Source organism: Trifolium pratense, linkage group LG3, assembly GCF_020283565.1.
Source record: "Trifolium pratense cultivar HEN17-A07 linkage group LG3, ARS_RC_1.1, whole genome shotgun sequence".
Lineage (NCBI taxonomy): Eukaryota > Viridiplantae > Streptophyta > Magnoliopsida > Fabales > Fabaceae > Trifolium > Trifolium pratense.
In genome coordinates this window covers 22,934,366-22,955,033 of record NC_060061.1, presented here as the reverse complement: position 1 = coordinate 22,955,033, position 20,668 = coordinate 22,934,366, and the positions used below count along the sequence as shown (strand labels likewise).

General features: G+C 34.6%; 2 protein-coding genes across 2 annotated transcripts; one reads left to right on the top strand and one right to left on the bottom strand.

The window, feature by feature from the left end:
• The first annotated feature begins 796 nt into the window (after positions 1-796).
• Positions 797-1,924, top strand: LOC123913808. Its single transcript, XM_045964668.1, has 2 exons — positions 797-1,512; positions 1,830-1,924. Exons 1-2 carry the CDS (start codon positions 801-803, stop codon positions 1,862-1,864), a joined length of 747 nt encoding a protein of 248 aa, XP_045820624.1. The 5' UTR covers positions 797-800; the 3' UTR covers positions 1,865-1,924.
• A 15,093-nt stretch (positions 1,925-17,017) lies between these two features.
• Positions 17,018-20,034, bottom strand: LOC123913807 (arginine decarboxylase). Its single transcript, XM_045964667.1, has one exon. It carries the CDS (start codon positions 19,477-19,479, stop codon positions 17,290-17,292), a length of 2,190 nt encoding a protein of 729 aa, XP_045820623.1. The 5' UTR covers positions 19,480-20,034; the 3' UTR covers positions 17,018-17,289.
• Positions 20,035-20,668: the final 634 nt, after the last annotated feature.

Sequence of the window (20,668 nt, the reverse complement as noted above, 5' to 3'; positions counted from 1 at the left end):
AAATCAAATGAGAAGTTAGTCTTTAGTTTTTATCGTTTCTTAAGAGGCTTCTTTACTTCGAAGTAAGGTAAAGTAAATTAATGAATATGTTAAAGTCCAAAGAGAAAGTGGATGATGACATGGCTTGCAGCTCAAGTAACTAATTAAGTTGGTTACAACAAGCTTGTAACAACTTGTAACTAACTTGTTAGTGGTAGTTAGAACTGATTTTTCATTTTTAGATTCTAGCTTAGCTCAACTCTTGTGTATATATAAGACCATTGTACTCAACAACAATCAATCTAATGAATCATTTCATCATTTTCAATATGAGTTTTCTTTCTCTTTTGATACTTCAACATGGTATCTAGAGCCTAACCGTTTCTTTAACCGTTTTTTCAAAGCTTCCGCAGTCATCAATGGTGACACGCAATGCTTCTTCTTCCTCTGGCCCCATGGATCCATCTCTCGATGCCTCCAGCCCTTACTTTGTTCATTCTTCTGATGGACCGAACTCTGTTTCGGTTAAACCGCTTCTCACAGGTTCAAACTACCATTCATGGGCTCGTTCAATGCGCAGAGCACTCGGCGGCAAGATGAAGTTTGAGTTCGTCGATGGAACGTTTCCAGTTGTCACTGATAAGTTTGATCCGTCGTATCGCGCATGGAATCGTTGCAATATGCTGGTACATTCATGGATCTTGAATTCAGTTTCAGATTCAATCGCTCAATCTCTTGTGTTCATGGAAAATGCTATAGATGTATGGAATGATCTTAAAGAACGCTTTTCACAAGGAGATTTGGTAAGAGTTTCTGAGCTTATGCAAGAAATTTATCGTCTGCAACAAGATTCAAAATCTGTAACTGATTTCTACTCTGAATTGAAGATCCTTTGGGAGGAATTAGAAATTTACATGCATGTTCCACAGTGTACATGCCGTTCTCAGTGTTCTTGCGAAGCTATGCGCAAAGCAAGACAAAATCATCACACTCTTTATGCTATCCGCTTCTTAACTGGCCTCAATGCTAATTTTGACATGGTTAGATCACAGATTTTACTCTTGGATCCTTTACCACCTATGAATCGTGTTTTCTCTATGGTTTTGCAATTTGAAAGGCAAGGCAATTTTGCTGCTATTGATGAATCCAAGGTCTTAATCAATTACTCTGATTCAAAACGTCCCCCAAACAAGAATTCTAAGGCAAGCTCTTCTGCTCCAATCAAGAAGCATTGTACTTTCTGTGATAAACCTAATCACACTGTGGCTGATTGCTTCAAGAAGCATGGTTATCCACCTCATATGCAAAGAAACCATGGTGCTTACAATGCCTCCACTGAGGGAGGTGAAGCATCTAACACAGTTGAGGCTCCACCAGCTCAGCCAACCTCTTCCCTATCCATCACTCAAGATCAATTTGATCAGCTAATGCAGATACTTCAGTCTTCCAACATTAATCCATCTTCTGGTTCTACATCTTCACATCAGGTCAATTCTTCCCAATCATTTGGTCCTTCATCAAATGGTAGGCAAGGTAGTGTTTCTTTTTCTTCTTTTTGTTGTCACATTACTCAAGGTTCTTGGATTTTAGATTCAGGAGCTAGTGATCATATCTGTGGCTCTCTACACTGGTTTGATTCATACAATCAAATCAATCCTATTAGTATTAGGTTACCTACAGGTCACACATCCATTGCACGTTTTTCTGGAACCATTAAATTTTCAAATCATTTAGTTCTACATAATGTTTTGTTTGTTCCCAATTTTACTTTAAATTTGATTTCTGTTTCAAAGATGTGCAAAGCATTAGGCTGCACTATCTCATTTAATGGTTCACTATGTTTGATTCAGGAAAAGGAATCATTGAAGACGATTGGTTCAGCTAAACAGGTTGAAGATTTGTACTACTTACATCTTGCAAATGAAAGTGTGCAAGCTTCAAGTTTCTCTGCTACTTCCCTACCAAGCAGTGCTCTTTGGCATTTTAGATTAGGACACCTATCTAGTTCTAGATTGTCATCTATGCACTTAGATTTCCCTTTTATTGATGTTGATAATAAGGCAACTTGTGATGTATGCCATTTAGCAAAACAAAAGAAATTGTCATTTCCTTCAAGTTTTAATAAAGCTTCTCAATGTTTTGAATTGATTCACTTTGATATTTGGGGTCCTATAAATGTTCCTTCTATTCATGGTCATTCTTATTTTTTAACTGCTGTAGATGATCATAGTAGATACACTTGGTTGATTTTGATGAAACACAAAAGTGAAGCACAATCACATGTGCAAAATCTCATCAAAATGATTGAAACTCAATTTAATGGAAAAACCAAATGTATTAGAACAGATAATGGACCAGAATTCCTTATGAAAGAATTTTTTGAAAAAACTGGAATTGTGCATCAAACTAGCTGTGTTGAAACACCTCAGCAGAATGCTAGGGTTGAACGCAAACACCAACATATTTTGAATGTGGCAAGAGCTCTACTCTTGCAGTCACATTTACCAAAACAATTTTGGAACTATGCAGTACTTCATGCTGTTTTTCTTATAAATAGAATTTCAAGTCCTCTTTTGGACAATCATTCTCCTTATTTCATTATTCATAAGCAATTGCCTAATTTGTTAAATCTTAAAATTTTTGGTTCTTTGGCTTATGCCTCAACACTTGAAAATCATAGAACTAAACTTTCTTGCAGAGCAAGAAAATGTGCTTTTTTAGGATATAAACCTGGCATGAAAGGAGTTGTCCTTATTGACATCAGCAATAGGGAAATATTAGTGTCTAGACATGTCACACATCATGAACACATTTTCCCTTACAAACCTCAACATAATTCCATTTCATGGCTTTACTATCCCTCTAAACTGCCCTCATCTTCTACTGACATTGACCCTTCACCACCTGTCACCATTGATCCTTCTCCACCTCTCTCTCCAGATATATCTTCAAGTGATACTGACAATACCCCCCAACATACTTCAATATCTCCCCCACCTGCACTTCATCATCCTTCAATTGTTTCACCTAGACCTCAGAGGCTTAAGCATGCACCTGGTTATTTGCAAGACTATGTATGCAACTCTTCTACTGTTTCTCATGAACCAATCTCTTCAGGTACTTCTTATCCTATATCACACTTTCACTCATTTAAAAATCTCTCACCTTCACATAAAGCCTTTTCTGTGTCTCTTTCTCTTACTACTGAGCCAAAGACCTATGATGAAGCTTGTAAGTCACAAGATTGGATTAATGCCATGAAAACTGAATTGGATGCATTGGAAAGAAATCAAACTTGGTCTTTAGTTGATTTACCTCCTCACATCAAACCAATTGGGTGCAAATGGGTCTACAAGATCAAGCACAAGGCAGATGGTAGTATTGAACGATACAAAGCAAGACTTGTGGCAAAAGGTTACAATCAAATTGAAGGCATTGATTACTTTGACACTTTTTCTCCTGTTGCTAAACTAACTACAGTCAGGGTTTTAATTGCTTTGGCTTCTGTCAATCATTGGCATCTCCATCAGCTTGATGTAAATAATGCCTTTCTCCATGGAGAATTGCAGGAAGATGTCTATATGCAGGTTCCAGAGGGGGTAACTTGTGACAGAAGCAATCAAGTCTGCAAGCTGAATAAAAGCCTATATGGTTTGAAACAAGCAAGCAGAAAGTGGTATGAAAAATTGTCCAATCTACTGGTAATTGAAGGCTACACTCAATCCAACTCTGATTATTCTTTGTTTACCAAAAAGATGCATAATGAGTTTATAGCTATATTAGTGTATGTGGATGATATCATTGTGGCTGGAACATCACTAACAGAAATAAATAGAATCAAACTCATTTTGGACAACAATTTCAAGATCAAGGATTTAGGCTTGCTCAAATATTTTCTAGGGTTAGAAGTAGCTCATTCAACTCAAGGTATAACCATTTCTCAAAGGAAATACTGTCTGGACTTGTTAGAAGACACAGGTTTATTGGCCTCAAAACCTGTTAGCACTCCACTTGATCCTTCTGTCAAACTCCACAAAGATAATGGGGAACCTCATATTGACATTACAGAGTACAGAAGATTAATTGGGAGATTGTTGTACTTGAACACTACAAGACCAGATATTACACTTGCTACTCAACAACTGAGCCAGTTTCTTAATGCACCCACTAAGACTCACTACAATGCTGCCTGCAGAGTGCTGAGATACTTAAAATCCAACCCTGGCTTTGGTATTCTATTCCCTAGAGATTCAGAACTTCAAATACTAGGATATGCAGATGCTGATTGGGCAGGGTGTGTGGACACTAGACAATCAACTACTGGTTATTTTTTCTTTTTAGGATCATCATTAATATCATGGAAAGCTAAGAAACAACAAACTGTTGCAAGATCATCATCTGAAGCTGAATATCGAGCTTTATCATCAGCTACATGTGAACTTCAATGGCTCCTCTATTTGCTCAATGATCTCAACATCACTTGTACTAGACCACCTGTGCTTTACTGTGACAGCCAGAGTGCTATCCACATTGCTTCAAACCCAGTATTCCATGAAAGAACAAAGCACCTCGAGATTGATTGCCACTTAATCAGAGAAAAACTACAAAAAGGAATTCTGAAGCTTCTCCCAATATCTACAAATGAACAAGTTGCAGACTTCTTGACCAAACCATTGTCCTTGCCTAAGTTTGGTTATTTCATATCTAAGTTGAATATGATAAACATCTATCATAGTTCAACTTATGGGAGGGTGTTAAAGTCCAAAGAGAAAGTGGATGATGACATGGCTTGCAGCTCAAGTAACTAATTAAGTTGGTTACAACAAGCTTGTAACAACTTGTAACTAACTTGTTAGTGGTAGTTAGAACTGATTTTTCATTTTTAGATTCTAGCTTAGCTCAACTCTTGTGTATATATAAGACCATTGTACTCAACAACAATCAATCTAATGAATCATTTCATCATTTTCAATATGAGTTTTCTTTCTCTTTTGATACTTCAACAGAATAACTAAATAATTGTTCATTACATTGGTGCTTTCGGTGATATGGATTTCCCTCCCTATCATTACTACATTCATGATCCTACAATCAACACTCGTACCTTGTTGAAACCACAAACCTACGAACAACTAACAACCATGGACTTACAGCAACAACAACATTCACTAAAGCTTTAAGCTTCAAAGTCAAAGCTTAAAACTTGAGGCGCTTGTTTAAAAAATTTCCCCATTTTTTTATGAGGCTTCTTGTAAGTGGGGATTAATGCTTGAGCATTTGTGCTTGCTTTAAACTGGAAATAACCTTCTGTCAAATTATTGAATTTTGGTTGAAATTGAAATTCAGATTTTGTAGTTTAGCCACGGGTTAACTATCTCAAAATAGTGCTTTTCAATGTTTTGCTTATGGATTGTAACATTTTGAAAATCTTTTTTTTTAGTATTTTGGTTTAAAATTTTGAGTATCTACAGAAAAAATATCTGTAGGGTGAAATAAAATGATAAAAATAAAAATGTAAAATTAGAAAAAAGTAATTTGTTTGTAGAGGTGAAGATACAATTAGAGGGGTGAGAATAATTTTTTTCGGACTAAGAACCTGATTAGATTCAAAGCCCATAGATCTAGGGTGCTGCATCCAAGTTTGGGCTAAACTTCCATTTCCGTTTCAAATTGAGTGTATTTCTTTTCGCGCTCCCTGAGCTTCTCAAGCTCTCCCTAAACTTTCAATTTTACTCCCTCACATGTTTTTTGAACAAAACTCCCTCGCATGTTAGGTAGCGAGTGTGTAAATAGCAAAAATTGAAAGAAAAAAAAAAGTTTGTGTTCTAGTAAAGAATAAATGGGGGTTATATTATTATTCAATGGTCTGATTAGTACATCATTCTCTTAAAAAAAGATCTTTTTACAAAAGTTGCAGAGAGCTATTTATAGACCCTTCCATGGCAATCCACCCGAATCCGCTTCTTCTTCTCCCCTTCTCTGTCAGTCGTGTGATCATGGGGTAGTGGGTGGTTGTCTCCGACTGTTCATGTGATCGTGGTGGTGTTATGCTCCCACGCCGGCACTGAGCATCATGATGGGGTTGAAAGCTGCTTCTTCTCGCCAAAACTTATTTTGAATTCATTGGGCTTGATTTTTAATGGGCTTATTGTTATTGGATCTAGGCCAAATTCTCCTTGGACCGTTGCCCAGTCCAATTTGCTACCTAACCTAAGTAGCTAAATGAGTTTACTGCCTAGGTAGAGAACCTTATAAAATTCGAATTTTTTGTCCTCCTCACCTCTCATTTTTTTTTTAATGAAACACAATCCACAAATTAAAGTGCAAACTTTTTCTTGCAAGAAAATACCTTGAGTGAAACATTGTATAAGTGAGTGATTAAAAATGAAAAGAGGTTTCAATTTATAGAATTATACGATGTGTGTGTGATTGGTCGATACTATGTCACCGTCACTCTAGTTCCCAATCAAAATATGGTCTTGGACGGTGGACATATTTTTATAAGGTTTACTAGTTAAAGTGCAAACTGAGTTCTCACTCTAAGTAGCGAACTGTGTTTGAGTTTGTACTCTAAGTAGCGAACTATGTTTCAGTTCGCACTTTAAGTAGAACTGTGTTTAAGCTTGCACTATAAGTAGCGAACTATATTTTCTCATAATATTTTTATCCATGGAGGTGTGAATGGTTCAGACGTTGGGGCTGGGTCAACAAAAATTGTCACTCACTATGTTGGGTGTGAACTGAGTTCGCTACCTAGATAACGAGGGATATTTTGGTCATTTTAGAAGGTGCACGAAAAACCTTGGAGGCGCGGAATGAAGAACCCTCAAATTTAAGTTGTTGGTCCATACATAATAATAATAGTGAAATAATTGTTTTATTTATTTATTTTTAAAATCTAACTACAAAACTCATAGGAAAAAAAATTAGAATCGTAGGTTAGAACTTCAACTTGTGCCCCAATATTAAACCTCTCGAGCTACTTTTACCATCTCATATGGATTTTTTTTCATATATATTTATTTTTTTAGTCAAGTAGTCTAGTAGCTAGAAATTTCATCCTTAATATGGATAAGTGGGATGATCAGGGTTCAAACCCCGACCTCCTGCATATATAATGCAATGTTCCTGCCAACTGAGCTAAACTCACGAGACTTTTTCATCTATATTTACACGACAAACTTAAATATCGAATAAAAGTCAATAAACTCGTGCGAAAGCACATATGTTATAACTAGTTTCTAAATAGTAATGTTTCATTATGTGGTGACAACATATATTAAATTTAAATGAATTTATTTAAATAAAATTGATTGTGTTTTAGTAAAGAATAAATGGGAGTTATATTATTATTATTACTATTATTATTCAATGGTCTGATAAGTACATCATTCTCTTAAAAAAAATATCCTTTTACAAAGGTTGAAGAGAGCTATTTATAGACCCTTCCATGGCAATCCACCCGAATCCGCTTCTTCTCCCCTTCTCTGTCAGTTGTATGATCATGGGGTAGTGGGTGGTTGTCTCCGACTGTTCATGTGATCGTGGTGGTGTTATGCTCCCATGCCGGCACTGAGCATCATGGGGTTGAATGGTGCTTCTTCCCGCCGAAACTTATTTTGAATTCATTGGGCTTGATTTTTAATGGGCATATTGTTATTGGATCTAGGCCAAATTCTCCTTGGACCGTTGCCCAGTCCAATTTGCTACCTAACCTAAGTAGCTAAATGAGTTTGCTGCCTAGGTAGAGAACCTTATAAAAATCGAATTTTTTGTCCTCCTCACCTCTCATTTTTTTTTAATGAAACACAGTCCACAAATTAAAGTGCAAACTTTTTCTTGCAAGAAAATACCTTGAGTGAAACATTGTATAAGTGAGTGATTAAAAATGAAAAGAGGTTTCAATTTATAGAATTATACGATGTGTGTGTGATTGGTCGATACTATGTCACCGTCACTCTAGTTCCCAATCAAAATATGTTCTTGGACGGTGGACATATTTTTATAAGGTTTACTAGTTAAAGTGAAAACTGAGTTCGCACCCTAAGTAGCGAACTGTGTTTGAGTTTGCACTCTAAGTAGCGAACTATGTTTCAGTTCGCACTTCAAGTAGAACTGTGTTTAAGCTTGCACTATAAGTAGCGAACTATATTTTCTCATAATATTTTTATCCATGGGTGTGAATGGTTCAGACGTTGGGGCTGGGTCAACAAAAATTGCCACTCACTACGTTGGGTGTGAACTGAGTTCGCTACCTAGATAACGAGGGATATTTTGGTCATTTTAGAAGGTGCGTGAAAAACCTTGGAGGCGCGGAATGAAGAACTCAAATTAAAGTTGTTTGTCCATACATAATAATAATAATAGTGAAATAATTTTATTTATTTATTTATTTTTAAAATCTAACTGAAAAACTCATAGGAAAAAAAATTAGAATCGTAGGTTAGAACTTCAACTTGTGCCCCAATATTAAACCTCTCGAGCTCCGTTTACCATCTTATATAGATTTTTTTTCATATATATTTATTTTTTTAGTCAAATAGTTTAATAGTTAGAAATTTCATCCTTAATATGGATAAGTGGGATGATCAGGGTTCAAATCCCGACCTCATGCATATATAATGCAATGTTCCTGCCAACTGAGCTAAATTCACGGGACTTTTTCATCTATATTTACATGACAAACTTAAATATCAAATAAAAGTCAATAGACTCGTGCGAAATGCAGATATGTTTTAACTAGTTTCTAAATAATCATGTTTGATTATGTGGTGACAACATATATTAAATTTAAATGAATTTATTTAAATAAAATTGATTGTGTTTTTTTATCATGAAAAATTAATTATAATAAAGCGAGTTGAATATAAAATACTCCTAAGATTAGAACTCTTATTAAAATTGAAATCTTAGTTTGGAGGATTTTGAAAGCTTTATTCATATACGTGTTTGTTTTATATTGACACCATATACTTTCATTGCTCTAAAATTCTAATGTGAATTATTAACTATTCCATCCGTTTCAAATTATAACTTGTTTGAGAAAAAAAAAGTGTTCCAAATTATAAGAATGGAGAGAGTATATCACAAGAATGGTGGCATTTAGGGTGCAAAAAATGTAAAATTTGTGCACCATGCACAAGTTTCAAAAAGCAAGATGGGAGGTTGGATTTTGCATTTCCATTAAATCTTATCATACACCTCCTACACCTTATAATATACCCTTCTTCTTCTTCTTCACTCTCTTTCTTCTCTCCTCTCTCCTCCCAACAACAAACTTTCCTCTACACGAAGGAAGTCACATACTCCTCCACCATCACCACCATCCAATCCGACCCTCCACCACCATTACCTCGTCTCCCACCCTCCATACAAGGTTTTGGTTTTTTTTTTTATAGTTGTTTTGTTTTTCTGGGTTTGAAACATCTTTTTGTGAGTGTTTAAAGACAATCAAAAGTTGTCAAAAAAAAAAAGACAATCAAAAGTTTAAATTTTTAAGAGACTGGTAATTATTTTGCTATTTGGTGCTTGAATTAGTTGTTTATGTTTATTTTTCCCTTTTTTGTTCATGTTTTTGAGGGTATATGATTCTTTGTTAGTGATGTTTTCTGACTTTTTTTGGTTATTAATTTAATTTTGATCCGATACTTATAATTTATCCTATTATTTTTTTCTCTTTTAATTTGTTGTTTGTTGTTGTTGTTTTGATGAATGAGGTTAAAAATGAAAATTTCATTTGATAATCCGACGGAAATGGTCACTGGAAAATCGCCCATGGTGGTGTGCAGTGGCTCTCCAGCGAAGGTGATTAGAATAGGTGAAGAAGCAGTACAATATAGAGATCTCGCGACGAAGAGCACAAATCCGGTGTTTAGCTGGCCGAAAACGGCCTCTAAGATCAATGGTCTGAAAATTCAAACTACTCCAATCTAAATATAAATTTGTGGGTTCTATAGAGGAGAAAGAGATAATTCAATAGTGGTGGACTGGTGGTGGCCGAAAAGGCTCTCCCAAAATGGAGGTCTTGAGCAAAAAAGAAGGAAGAAAGAGAGTATGTGAATTATCAATCAAGTGTATATGATCCACGGTAAAATCTATACATTTACTCAATCCGATGGTCCACATTAAAATAAATAAACTTGTGCATCATGCACAAATTTAACAATTTGTGCATTCTAAATGCCACCCACAAGAATTATTCATTAGATTCTCTTTCATGTAGTTGTTGGGTTCAAATTGTTAATGAGAACTAGCCAAATTATAAGTTTTTTCTCTTTCAAACACACGCAGCTATGCACTGAATCTGTGATTAGATTCACTTTTCCTTTTCTTATGGAAAATTTCTGCCAAACGAGATAAAAAAACAGTAAAAGCACTTTTTTGTTAAAAACACTAATAGGTAATTTGCCTTTTGGGGAAAACATTGCACAAGCACGTTATTTTTGCACTAACATTGAATAATTGTCTTCGAAAGTTTCGTATATATGCATGTTTCAAAATTCAAACATGAATCTGATGCAATGTATTGATATTATTACCTCTACAAGGAAGTGTTTATTTATCTTAGTGCTAAGGATCCGTTTGGATTGAATTATTTTTGAGCTTACGCGAAACAATTTATGCAAATAAACAAATTTTTATATATTATTATACTCTTTTTTAGATAGTTTATGATAAAACAGCGTATAAAGAAACAATTTTTGTTAATAAATTAATATAAAAATTTATTTATTTGTAGTTATTTTCATAAGTTTGAAAATAAGTCAAATTCAAACGGCCCTAATTAGATCAGGTGGTTAGTGACAAATAGACGAAACACCAAATATTGTAGATGCTCTCTAAGCTTATTTTTATGAGCTTAAAAATAAGTCAAATTCAAACCGACTCTAAATAGATGAAGTGGTTGGTGATAAATAGACGAAGCAGAATATCCAAACACAGCTTTAGTGGATGATATACAAATAGAAAGTGAATTAAAAAAAGTCTAATGCCTATAATTTGCATAAACATTGGCATAAATATCATAACGGATCATGTGCGTTTTACTTTATTTTGCTGATTCATTCACTACTTTTAGTAAAGTTGTTCCCATTCTAAATTACGGTGTCTATCAAGCTCGAATTTTAATTTTTTCTGATGTTCCTATCTGGTGACTAGTATTATTATTCTATTATTAATTATGCTACATTATGAAATTGTTCATTCAGAATCATTGAACATTCTCATTCCTTTTTTTCTTCTTTACGGTGTATTCTCATTCTTATAACGAAACCTTTGGTGCAAGGTATTATCTAAGCCGGAACTATATGTCAAAACGGTTCCGCTAACATGTGCCTTAAGGGCACATTTTAAGGTTCATTTAATTAACTGATATCTTATTTAATTTACTTCAAAAATAGCAATAATCATCTTTATTAATTTAAAGATATGGTTCACTATATTTATTATCCATCTTAAAAAATGCATAGACAAAAATATGATACTTGCCAAATATGGATGACGTGCTTGGTAAAAAAAAATCTACAAAACTTTTTTTTTTTGTCAAACCTTTTTTTTAATTTGAAAAAATAATTAAATTATAGTAAGTATTATAAAATTCTAAAACATATTAGCAATTCAAAAGCTAAAATAGTACTAACAATCATTACCATTACAACATAATACTATAATACTCGATCTTGTTCACCGGAAAAGAAAAAAAACAAAAAACACCAATGGCGGCTTAACAATACGTGCGAGATGTGCGACGGCATAGGGCCTCAACTCAAAATTTTGAGATCATATAATATTACTTATATATTATTTATACCTATAAAATATCAGATGTATATTAATAGATTAATTTTTAGGCCCTAAAATAATAGTTATATATTGTTAATGTTCATAAAATATCATGAGTATCAATATATTAGTTATCTATACTCGTAAATATAGTTCTAGTCCATTTTAATCTTTACATAAAATTTAACCTTAGATTAGGAGGTTTATATACAAAGATAATTATTTTGTATTTCTTGTCCATTTGATTTAATGCAATTGGTTTAATATTGATAATTTATATGTTTGCAAGAATAAGAATGATTTTTTTTATATATATTATATGCAATTTAAATTGACAAATATCTTTTTTTTTAAAAATTATATTTTTTTTATTAAGGGTCCACTTTTATATTTTGCACGGAGCATCCTAAAACTCGGAGACGCCCCTGAAAAACACAAGTTAGCATAAATGAAGTAGTATCAGGAGTACTATAAGCTTGATTGTTAACAAACCAAAAAAATTGGATGCATATAATTGTGGTCATATTACCAAGAACGTGATCATAAATCAAATTTGGCAGCATATTATATTTTATCTTTCCAATTCTTTTAAATGGGTAATAAATATAGTGACAATATATTTTAATTAATAAAGTTGATTATTACTATTTTTGAAGTAAATTAAGTGAGATATTAGTTAATTAAATGCACCTTAAAATGTGCCCTTAGAGCACATGTTAGCATTTGCCATGTCAAAATAATATCAAACTGTTCTGGACTAGACTAATGCTAGTCCACCTAGACCCTCACAAAGTCCACATGGCTTGCCCAAACACCTCCATGTCAGCATGGCACAACCTCTCCACCAAGATAGGGTAAAATTACTACTCTACCCACTATCTAAGGGTAATGTCTTGGCAGTCCCTCTTAATGGGCCTTGGCTAGTCCAGCCCACTAAGAGGACCTTTGGCCCAGAGCTGGGGGCTATAAATATTCTCCCTCATGGGAGAGCAAGGTAGAACACTATTCATTATTGCAATTACTCTCTCTCTCTAACTTCTCTCTAGTATCTCTTTTGCTCTCTACCCTTACTGACTTAGGCATCGGAGCACCTGCAGGTACAACCCCCCCTCCGTGGATCATCTGCTCGGACTTGCTGCCTACCACCTGCTCAACGGACTTCCAGCTGGCCTTCTACCTGTTCTGATCAACAGTTAAGATCACAAACCTTAGCAACTAATTAATAATAATTTGTTGGGATATATTCATCTAAGCACAAATGTGTTGAGATTGGTAACGTACACAATAAAATCATATGTCTCACACCTTGAACCTGTTCCATGACTTAAGCCAAGATTTCATGGTGTTTGGCATCACAATAAACATGCCTTAAAAAAGCACATAAGAAAAGTCCATTTAGTTGATACGCCAACCCAATTAATTAATTAATTAACATAAGATTCTTATTCTTGTTACGGCACTTGCGTGTCTATAATTGAAAAACGAACATTACTCGCATCTTCAATCAAAAATCCCATAATTTCAGCAAAGCATATAGTATTTATCTAAGTCACATGAAAACCACAAAATTGTGGTCAAACTATAAACGCACTATTTACGCGCAAACACTTCCATCCATGCATCGTTGCTTCCCCAAACTTCAACCTCCACGTGCTACTACCAATTTTTCCATCGAACACCACACACCTTGTATTTATTTTGGATTTTTATCCGATAAATCGTAGCTCAACCGACAAAAATGTCATAGTTGTTAGATTGAAAGTCGTGACTTAATTTTGAACCCTAACTACCACACTTGTGTATGAGTTTATAATGATTTTGTTATTTTGTTTAACTAAATTTTTTCTTTTTTCTTTTCTAGTGTATAATATAAGTACTATATAACTATTCTCCCCAATTTGTCAAAAAAAAAAAAAAACTATTCTTCCCAAAGGATAGTATAGTTGAACAATAGTCAAAATACAACCTTGGTTGTCAAGTAAAGAATGTATTTGTCAAAAAAAACAAACTATTCTTCCCAAAGGATAGTATAGTTGAACAATAGTCAAAATACAACCTTGGTTGTCAAGTAAAGAATGTATTTGTCAAAAAAAACAAACTATTCTTCCCAAAGGATAGTATAGTTGAACAATAGTCAAAATACAACCTTGGTTGTCAAGTAAAGAATGTGCGATGTTAATTTATCTTTTTCTAGTGTGTCATGTCAAAGAATTTCTTTAGGGATGGCAAAAAAAAATTAAATCCGAAAGACCCACCCGAACTCAAACCCAAGTCAACGAGCGAAACCCGATTTGATTGGGTTTGAGTTTGAGTTCGGATGACACCCGATAATATGGGTGTGGGTTTGATATCAGTCAAAACTCACACCCGAAATACATACACCCATCCGAAATATTTTATAATTACCTAATTACCCCCATAGTCTTCTTTAATTTCCTTGAAAGACCTTAATTTTAGTTGTAATTTAATTTCTTGAAAGTCTATGTTTGAATTTTCTTGGAATACCTTAATTTTAGTTGTAATTTAATTCAAAATCTAGGTTGGAATTTAATTTCTTAAATTTGTAAATTATTTTCAAATGTGCTGCGGGTTTGAGTTTGGGTGAAAAAAACCCGAACCCAATGGGTGTGGGCGTGAATGTTGTTTTTCCACCCGAACAGCCTTTGAATTTGAGTTTGGGTGATGATTTCGGGTGTGAATTTAGTGACTTGAAATTCCACCTTTAAAGATGAATTAGTGAAGTGTCTGAGATTCGAACCCAACTCCTGCATATAAAATGCTGATATCCCAACCAACTGAGCTAAGCTCACGGGGACCCATATCATTTTACCTCTCACTTTCTTGAGTTTCTTCTTTAAACCAAACTTGAAGCTTATCAAGAGTATAATACTCTTGTGGTGATTTTACCTTTATCTAATCATTTTCTTGTGGAGTGTGACAATTTTTATCCTTTCATTCCTACTCCACCTTTTTCTTGTTTGTATTTTCCCTTTTATTTTATAGTGTGGTGATTTCTATTCTTTCTTTCTTACTCCACCTTTTTTAGTCCAACATAAATAGTTTAAAATCAGATGCTTCTTTAACCATAAATTATGTTATTTTTAAAATCTTCAAGCTACTATTTGTTACGAAAATGATTTATAAACAAATAGTTGTAGGATTTCTCATTAAAAAAAGACTCTGAAAGATAGTCTCGTGTTTTGAATTAAAGAAATGATGTTTGAACAATAAAATTTTGTAATCAAATTTATTGTCAAAGTTTATTTTGTGTATATTTTTTTTTGTCAAGTAGTTTAGTGGTAAAAATTTTACTTTTTAAAGTGAATAAATAGGAGTGTCGGGAAGTTCTTCTCCTTTTCTTCATAGCTGCCACCCTCCACCTTAACCTAGTTTTTTTTTTTCTTCTTGATCTATCAAGGAGGGGTGGTTTTAGGGTCAATTTTTGACCCAAAATCACCCCTCATAATTTTTTTTTATTTAAATAAGTGATTTTCACATTGATCAAGTTTTTCTTTTGTGTTTTCTTTTTTGTGATTTCGCCGTCTGAGTGCGGCTTTGTGTTGTTCGTCGTCTCGTGCGACGTTTTTGTTGTCCCGTATTGTGCGGTGTTCATTTGATTTCTATTGAAAAGATCGGCTTCAGTCAATTACAGATTCAACCAATGATTTGGGCTTCAACGCTGCAGATCCGGAGGCATGGATACTTCGGTGACTTTAACTTTATCATATTATTTGTTGTAGGCATTTTGCCGTTGTATGCTATTAACTCGGATGCTGTGAGTTTTGTTCGCAGATTCATCCTTTACGTTTTTAGCGATGTTGATTATGTGGTTGTATTTGATGTAATCTATCAATTTGAATGAATGAATACCATTTTGTTATTGTAAAAAAAAAAAACAGGAGTGTCGGGATTCGAACCTCAGTTCCTACATATTACATTACATGCAATGTTTCTACTATCTGAGTTATGTTTACAGGGACTTTTGTGTGTATTTTTTAAATGAGCGTAAATTACAAAAGTTAAAAAAATTTCTTTTAGTCCCTAAAGATTTTTTCCGCACTTTTTAGTCCCTGAAGAATTTCTCGTCATGATTTTTGGTCGCTACTTTTCATTCAACTCGTTCATATCATTCGAAATTTTAATTTTTTTTTCTTCTGTCATGTTTAATACATTATATGAATCTCTCTTGCAAAAAATTAATTTTTTTTAATAAGAGATGAATTAAATATAATTTTTTTAGTTTTTTGCACATAAAAATTCTTAAATAATTCATTATTCTAAATTTTTATCTGAAATGTTCTTATAATATAAAACCATTCAAAAATGTGAAAAGTATACAAGAATTTGATTAAAAGTAAAGACAAAAAGTTATGATAGAAAATTTTATTACTTCTATCATCTTTATTTAATCAACATAAGTATTAATTCCTATAATTTAATCAACATTGTGTCAGAAAAATAATTTAATCAACATAATTCCTATAATTTAATCAAAATAATTCTATATTTATCTCTTTAAATTAAGGCTGCATGCATAAGAAGAAAACTTGAAGTAGTCTTCGTTATTATAATAATTAGAGAAGATTAAAACAATTTGATTTTGACCATTCCTTTTTAAGATAGCCCGTGTTTTGAATTAAGGCTGCTTAAGGAGGAAAACTTGAAGTAGGCTTCATAATAATTTAAAGATTGACAATTTGTAAAGTAAGTCTATTCTAACTCATATCTCACATGAGATTAAAATCATTCTCTCTCTTGAGAGTAAATTGGTTAGTAAACTCCCTCTATAAAAGAATTGTTTGGGTAAATCTGAGGTTTGATTTCCGATGAGAAGAACTATTAGCCGAATTTTATATTAACGGGCCTCCTTTCACCTAGGAACAAGAGGGCATAAAAAAAATATAAAATCATTCTCTCTAGTCTTAAGAAGGATAACATTTTGGATTGATTTCTATATAATTTAATTAACAATATTTATTATTGATATAAAAAAATAAATTTAAAAAACATCATTTAGCGAATTTTCTGTCAAAAAAAAAAACATTATTTAGCGAATCATCATATCATATAAACAAGAACACAAAATTCTTTAGATTATGTCATTAGTTTATATATGTTCTTTATTATCGGACAAACACAAAATTCATTAGACTATGTCATTTCATTAGTTTATTTATGTTCTTTATTATCGGACAAAACTTAAACTGTCATATCACAATATTCCAAAGAAGAAGAAAAAACCAACTTGGCCGAAAAATGAATAAGAAGTTGAATTGTTTATTCTAAACATAAAAATTAAAGCAACAAAAATTGTCTACACTAGAAATTTGAAAGTCTACACATGACAGAAATGAACATTAAGATGCCGAAATGGCAAAAACAAAGGGCACATAATGACCCTGTTCTGCTTCTTCATACATCGTTTACTAAAAAAAACAAAAAAACAACATAGAATGATAAAAAAAAAACAGGCCACCTTAACGACAACCAACAACATCATAATGTAAAGGGAATGCTAAAAGACGAAACTCAAGCACAGCAATAATTCCAATGCTCATCTTCTCCAGCAACAGAAGTAACAACAGAAGCAGAATCTGCAGCACTGAAATCATCACCAGAACAGTAGTAAAAACCATCATTGTTAGTGAGAGCATTCAAGCAACAAGTTGTGGATGAAACCAGATAAGGCATGTTGTCGAAGGATCTAGCTAGACTATTTGCCAAACCAGCTGCATTCACCACACTGTCATCATCGTGCTGTTCACAAAACTCAAGTGCTCGGTGCTTAAGCGTCTCAAACATGAGCTGCGGCTCGTGCTGCATCACTCGAAGGACATCTGCACAAGATGGTCCGGATACGGCACGCGTCACTGCGAAACCGTGTGGACCATCGCTTTGTAACACCCTAACAACACTAGGGCCACCAAACAGGTTGTGCAACCCACCAAGCGCCTCCTCGTAAGCCCCGCCCAAGAACATTCCCAGATAGTATCCTCCACCGTGTCCTTCCAATTCATGAAGTGGTAAGCTTGACTCACCACCAATGAACTTGTCAATCTTCCCATCACTGTCACAAGTCAAGTCAGATAAAATACCCCTTGCAGTTGGTTTCTCATCCAGACGATGAATGGGGACTATGGGAAACAACTGATCTATGCTCCAAAAATCAGGAATGGATGTGAACACAGAAAGATTCATATGGTACTTCTTAACCAAATCCTTTGCCCCAATTGTCTCCGTAATCAAATCACACAAACCATCCACTGCAGCAAGCTGTTCAATCCCTAAAGTACCTTGCTTGAATTGCTCAACACAACGTTTCTTGAATTGATCGGTGTAGAGCAAACAAGCTTCATGTTCACCGCGAAGGGTGGCAGCAGATATGTTCTGATAATCTGCAAGGGCTTCCTCAGAGAGCCCTTCTCCTAAGTACTGCAATCCAATGGAGGACAATGAAGGTGCTTTGTTTGAACTTGCACCAATAGCCTCGAAAATCAAAACGGAATGATGAGACACTATGGCCCTACCACTTTCACTACAAATCACAGGGTGATTCACATTCCTACGATCACATACATACTTAACAGCATGAACAACAGCTGCAGCATACTCTTCTATACCATAAGCAACAGATATATCAGAATCACCTGACTTGGAACCATCGTAATCTATACCTAAACCACCCCCAATATCTAAAACTCTCATCTGGGCACCCAAACGAAGCAATTCACAGTAAATCTGTGCAGCTTCTCCAACACCATCAGCAAGCAATTCAGTGGTGGGAATTTGAGAACCAATATGAAAATGCAACAATTGAAGACAATCAAGCATATCTAATTGTTCAAGTTTCTTCACCACACGCAAAATCTGAATTGTAGTTAAACCAAATTTACCTTTATCACCAGAAGTCGAACCAAAATGGCCCGAATGCTTCGTCCTCAGCTTTGCACGAACACCGATCACAGGACGAATACACAGCTTGTTGCTAATCTCAACCACCATATCAAGCTCTTCCTCTTGCTCAAGAACAATAACAGTATTCAAAGCAAGCTTTCTCGCAACCAAAGCCAGAGAAATATATTCACTGTCTTTAAAACCATTGCAAATCAAAAAAGCTTCTCTGTTACCTTTACACAAACAGCTCATAGCCAGAAGTAATTCAGGCTTAGAACCAGCTTCTAACCCAAAGCGAAAACCTGACCCGAATTCAACAATGTCCTCGACAACAAACCTATCCTGATTACATTTCACAGGATAAACACCTTGGTAATGAGATTCATACCCTTGCAATTGAATTGCACCATCAAAAGCACCTTGAATCGATTCAAGACGATTCTTCAAAACATCAGGAAATCGAACAACAAGAGGAAGCTGTAACCCGAGTCCACCACAGCATTTCGGATCGGAAGCTTTTTTCACAACTTTCAGCAAATCAATCTCCTGATGAGACATCGTCGCCGCGCCATGTGGCATAACGGCGATATCTCCGGCGTTATTGACGCCGAAATACGGAAATCCCCATCCGTCAATTTTGAACAGTTTGCTGGAAAGTGAAGGAGACCAATTGGAAGCTGAATCGGAATCATCATCGACACCGTCAGTTGTTGCTGTCGTAAATGTGAGAGGCGGCGGAAGAGTTGAATCTCCGGCGAGAGCGTATCCGGAAGGAGGAGGAAGAACTGCAGCAGCAGCATCCACAAAACAAGCTAAAGCCGGCATCTCTTACGCAACCGAATGAAAAATTAGGTTAAAATTGAAAAGAAAAATTAGGGTTGTGATGTTTTTTGTAATTAGGTTTGTGAAATGGGGGCTTTGAAACCCGCCGAGGCAAAAGCCCCGGCTACCCCCCCAAAAGATGACAGTGATAGATCTAATGAAAAATGGAGAAGAACCAAACGAACCGTTCTATGAACAAATGAATCCCCACAACTAACAATCAGAAGAAGGATTAATTAAGGGTAATGAAACAAGGTTAATTGAGAGAATGAATGAATAGGAACGGGAAATAATGATAATGAGGTTAATGAGAGAAATTAAGTTTGTAAGGTTAAGCAAAACATGCGGATCTAATGGAAAAATAATAGAATGAAACGGTTTTTTTTTATGAGAATGAGTCAATTGGGAATGAATGAATGGGTAAAAGAGGAGAAAAAATGGGATAGGTTTTGGAATAGAGATTGAGAAGACGTGTTGTGAAAGGTGGAAGTGAGCGAAGATTGCATGGCAGGAGATGGGAATTTATATAGGGAGGGAGGGTAAGGAAGGTGGTGAATTGGGCCCGGTAACAATTGGACTCTATACGAATATGTCTTATGGGCCCACTTTTTTTCAATTTTTTTTTTAATTGTTAAAAATAGAATAGAATAATATGGTGAAAATTTTTAACAATAAATTGACTATCTGGTTTTTTTTTCTTCTTTTTTTTTTTGTCAAGAGTGTCTATTTTTAAATTACTTATTGAATAAGTTAGTTTAAAAAAAAACTTGACTCGTGCTAGTTTAAAATTATTAGTTGTTTCAAAATGTGAAAAATGGGTTTTATTCTATTCTATGGATTTGGATTTCCTGCTGTACAAAAAACACGCAGTTTCACACTGCACTGCATCCTAGTCGTCCGATCACGATCCAACGGATCAGATCTGTAGTGGTTGATATTTACTGTATTTAATCTAAGCTGTTGGATCATAATCGGACGGCCATGATACATTACAGCGTGAAACTGCGTGCTTTTTGTACAGCAGGAAATTAGAATATCTATTCTATTTATATAAGCTCATGAGAGGATAAACTTAAATAAAAGTTTAATAGATTTTTTTAATGTGGCTATGAATTCTTATGTCTTGGATTGTGATTTCTCTAGACCCATTTGGCACCACCTTGGTTTTATCACCCCCGATTTTTTCATCCCT

Coding starts and splice junctions, on each gene's coding strand:
- LOC123913807 (XM_045964667.1), bottom strand. CDS start 19,479: ATGCCGGCTTTAGCTTGTTTTGTGGATGCTGCTGCTGCAGTTCTTCCT.
- LOC123913808 (XM_045964668.1), top strand. CDS start 801: ATGCAAGAAATTTATCGTCTGCAACAAGATTCAAAATCTGTAACTGAT. Junction 1,513..1,829: donor TTCATCAAATGGTAGGCAAG/GTAGTGTTTCTT, acceptor TGTTTGATTCAG/GAAAAGGAATCATTGAAGAC.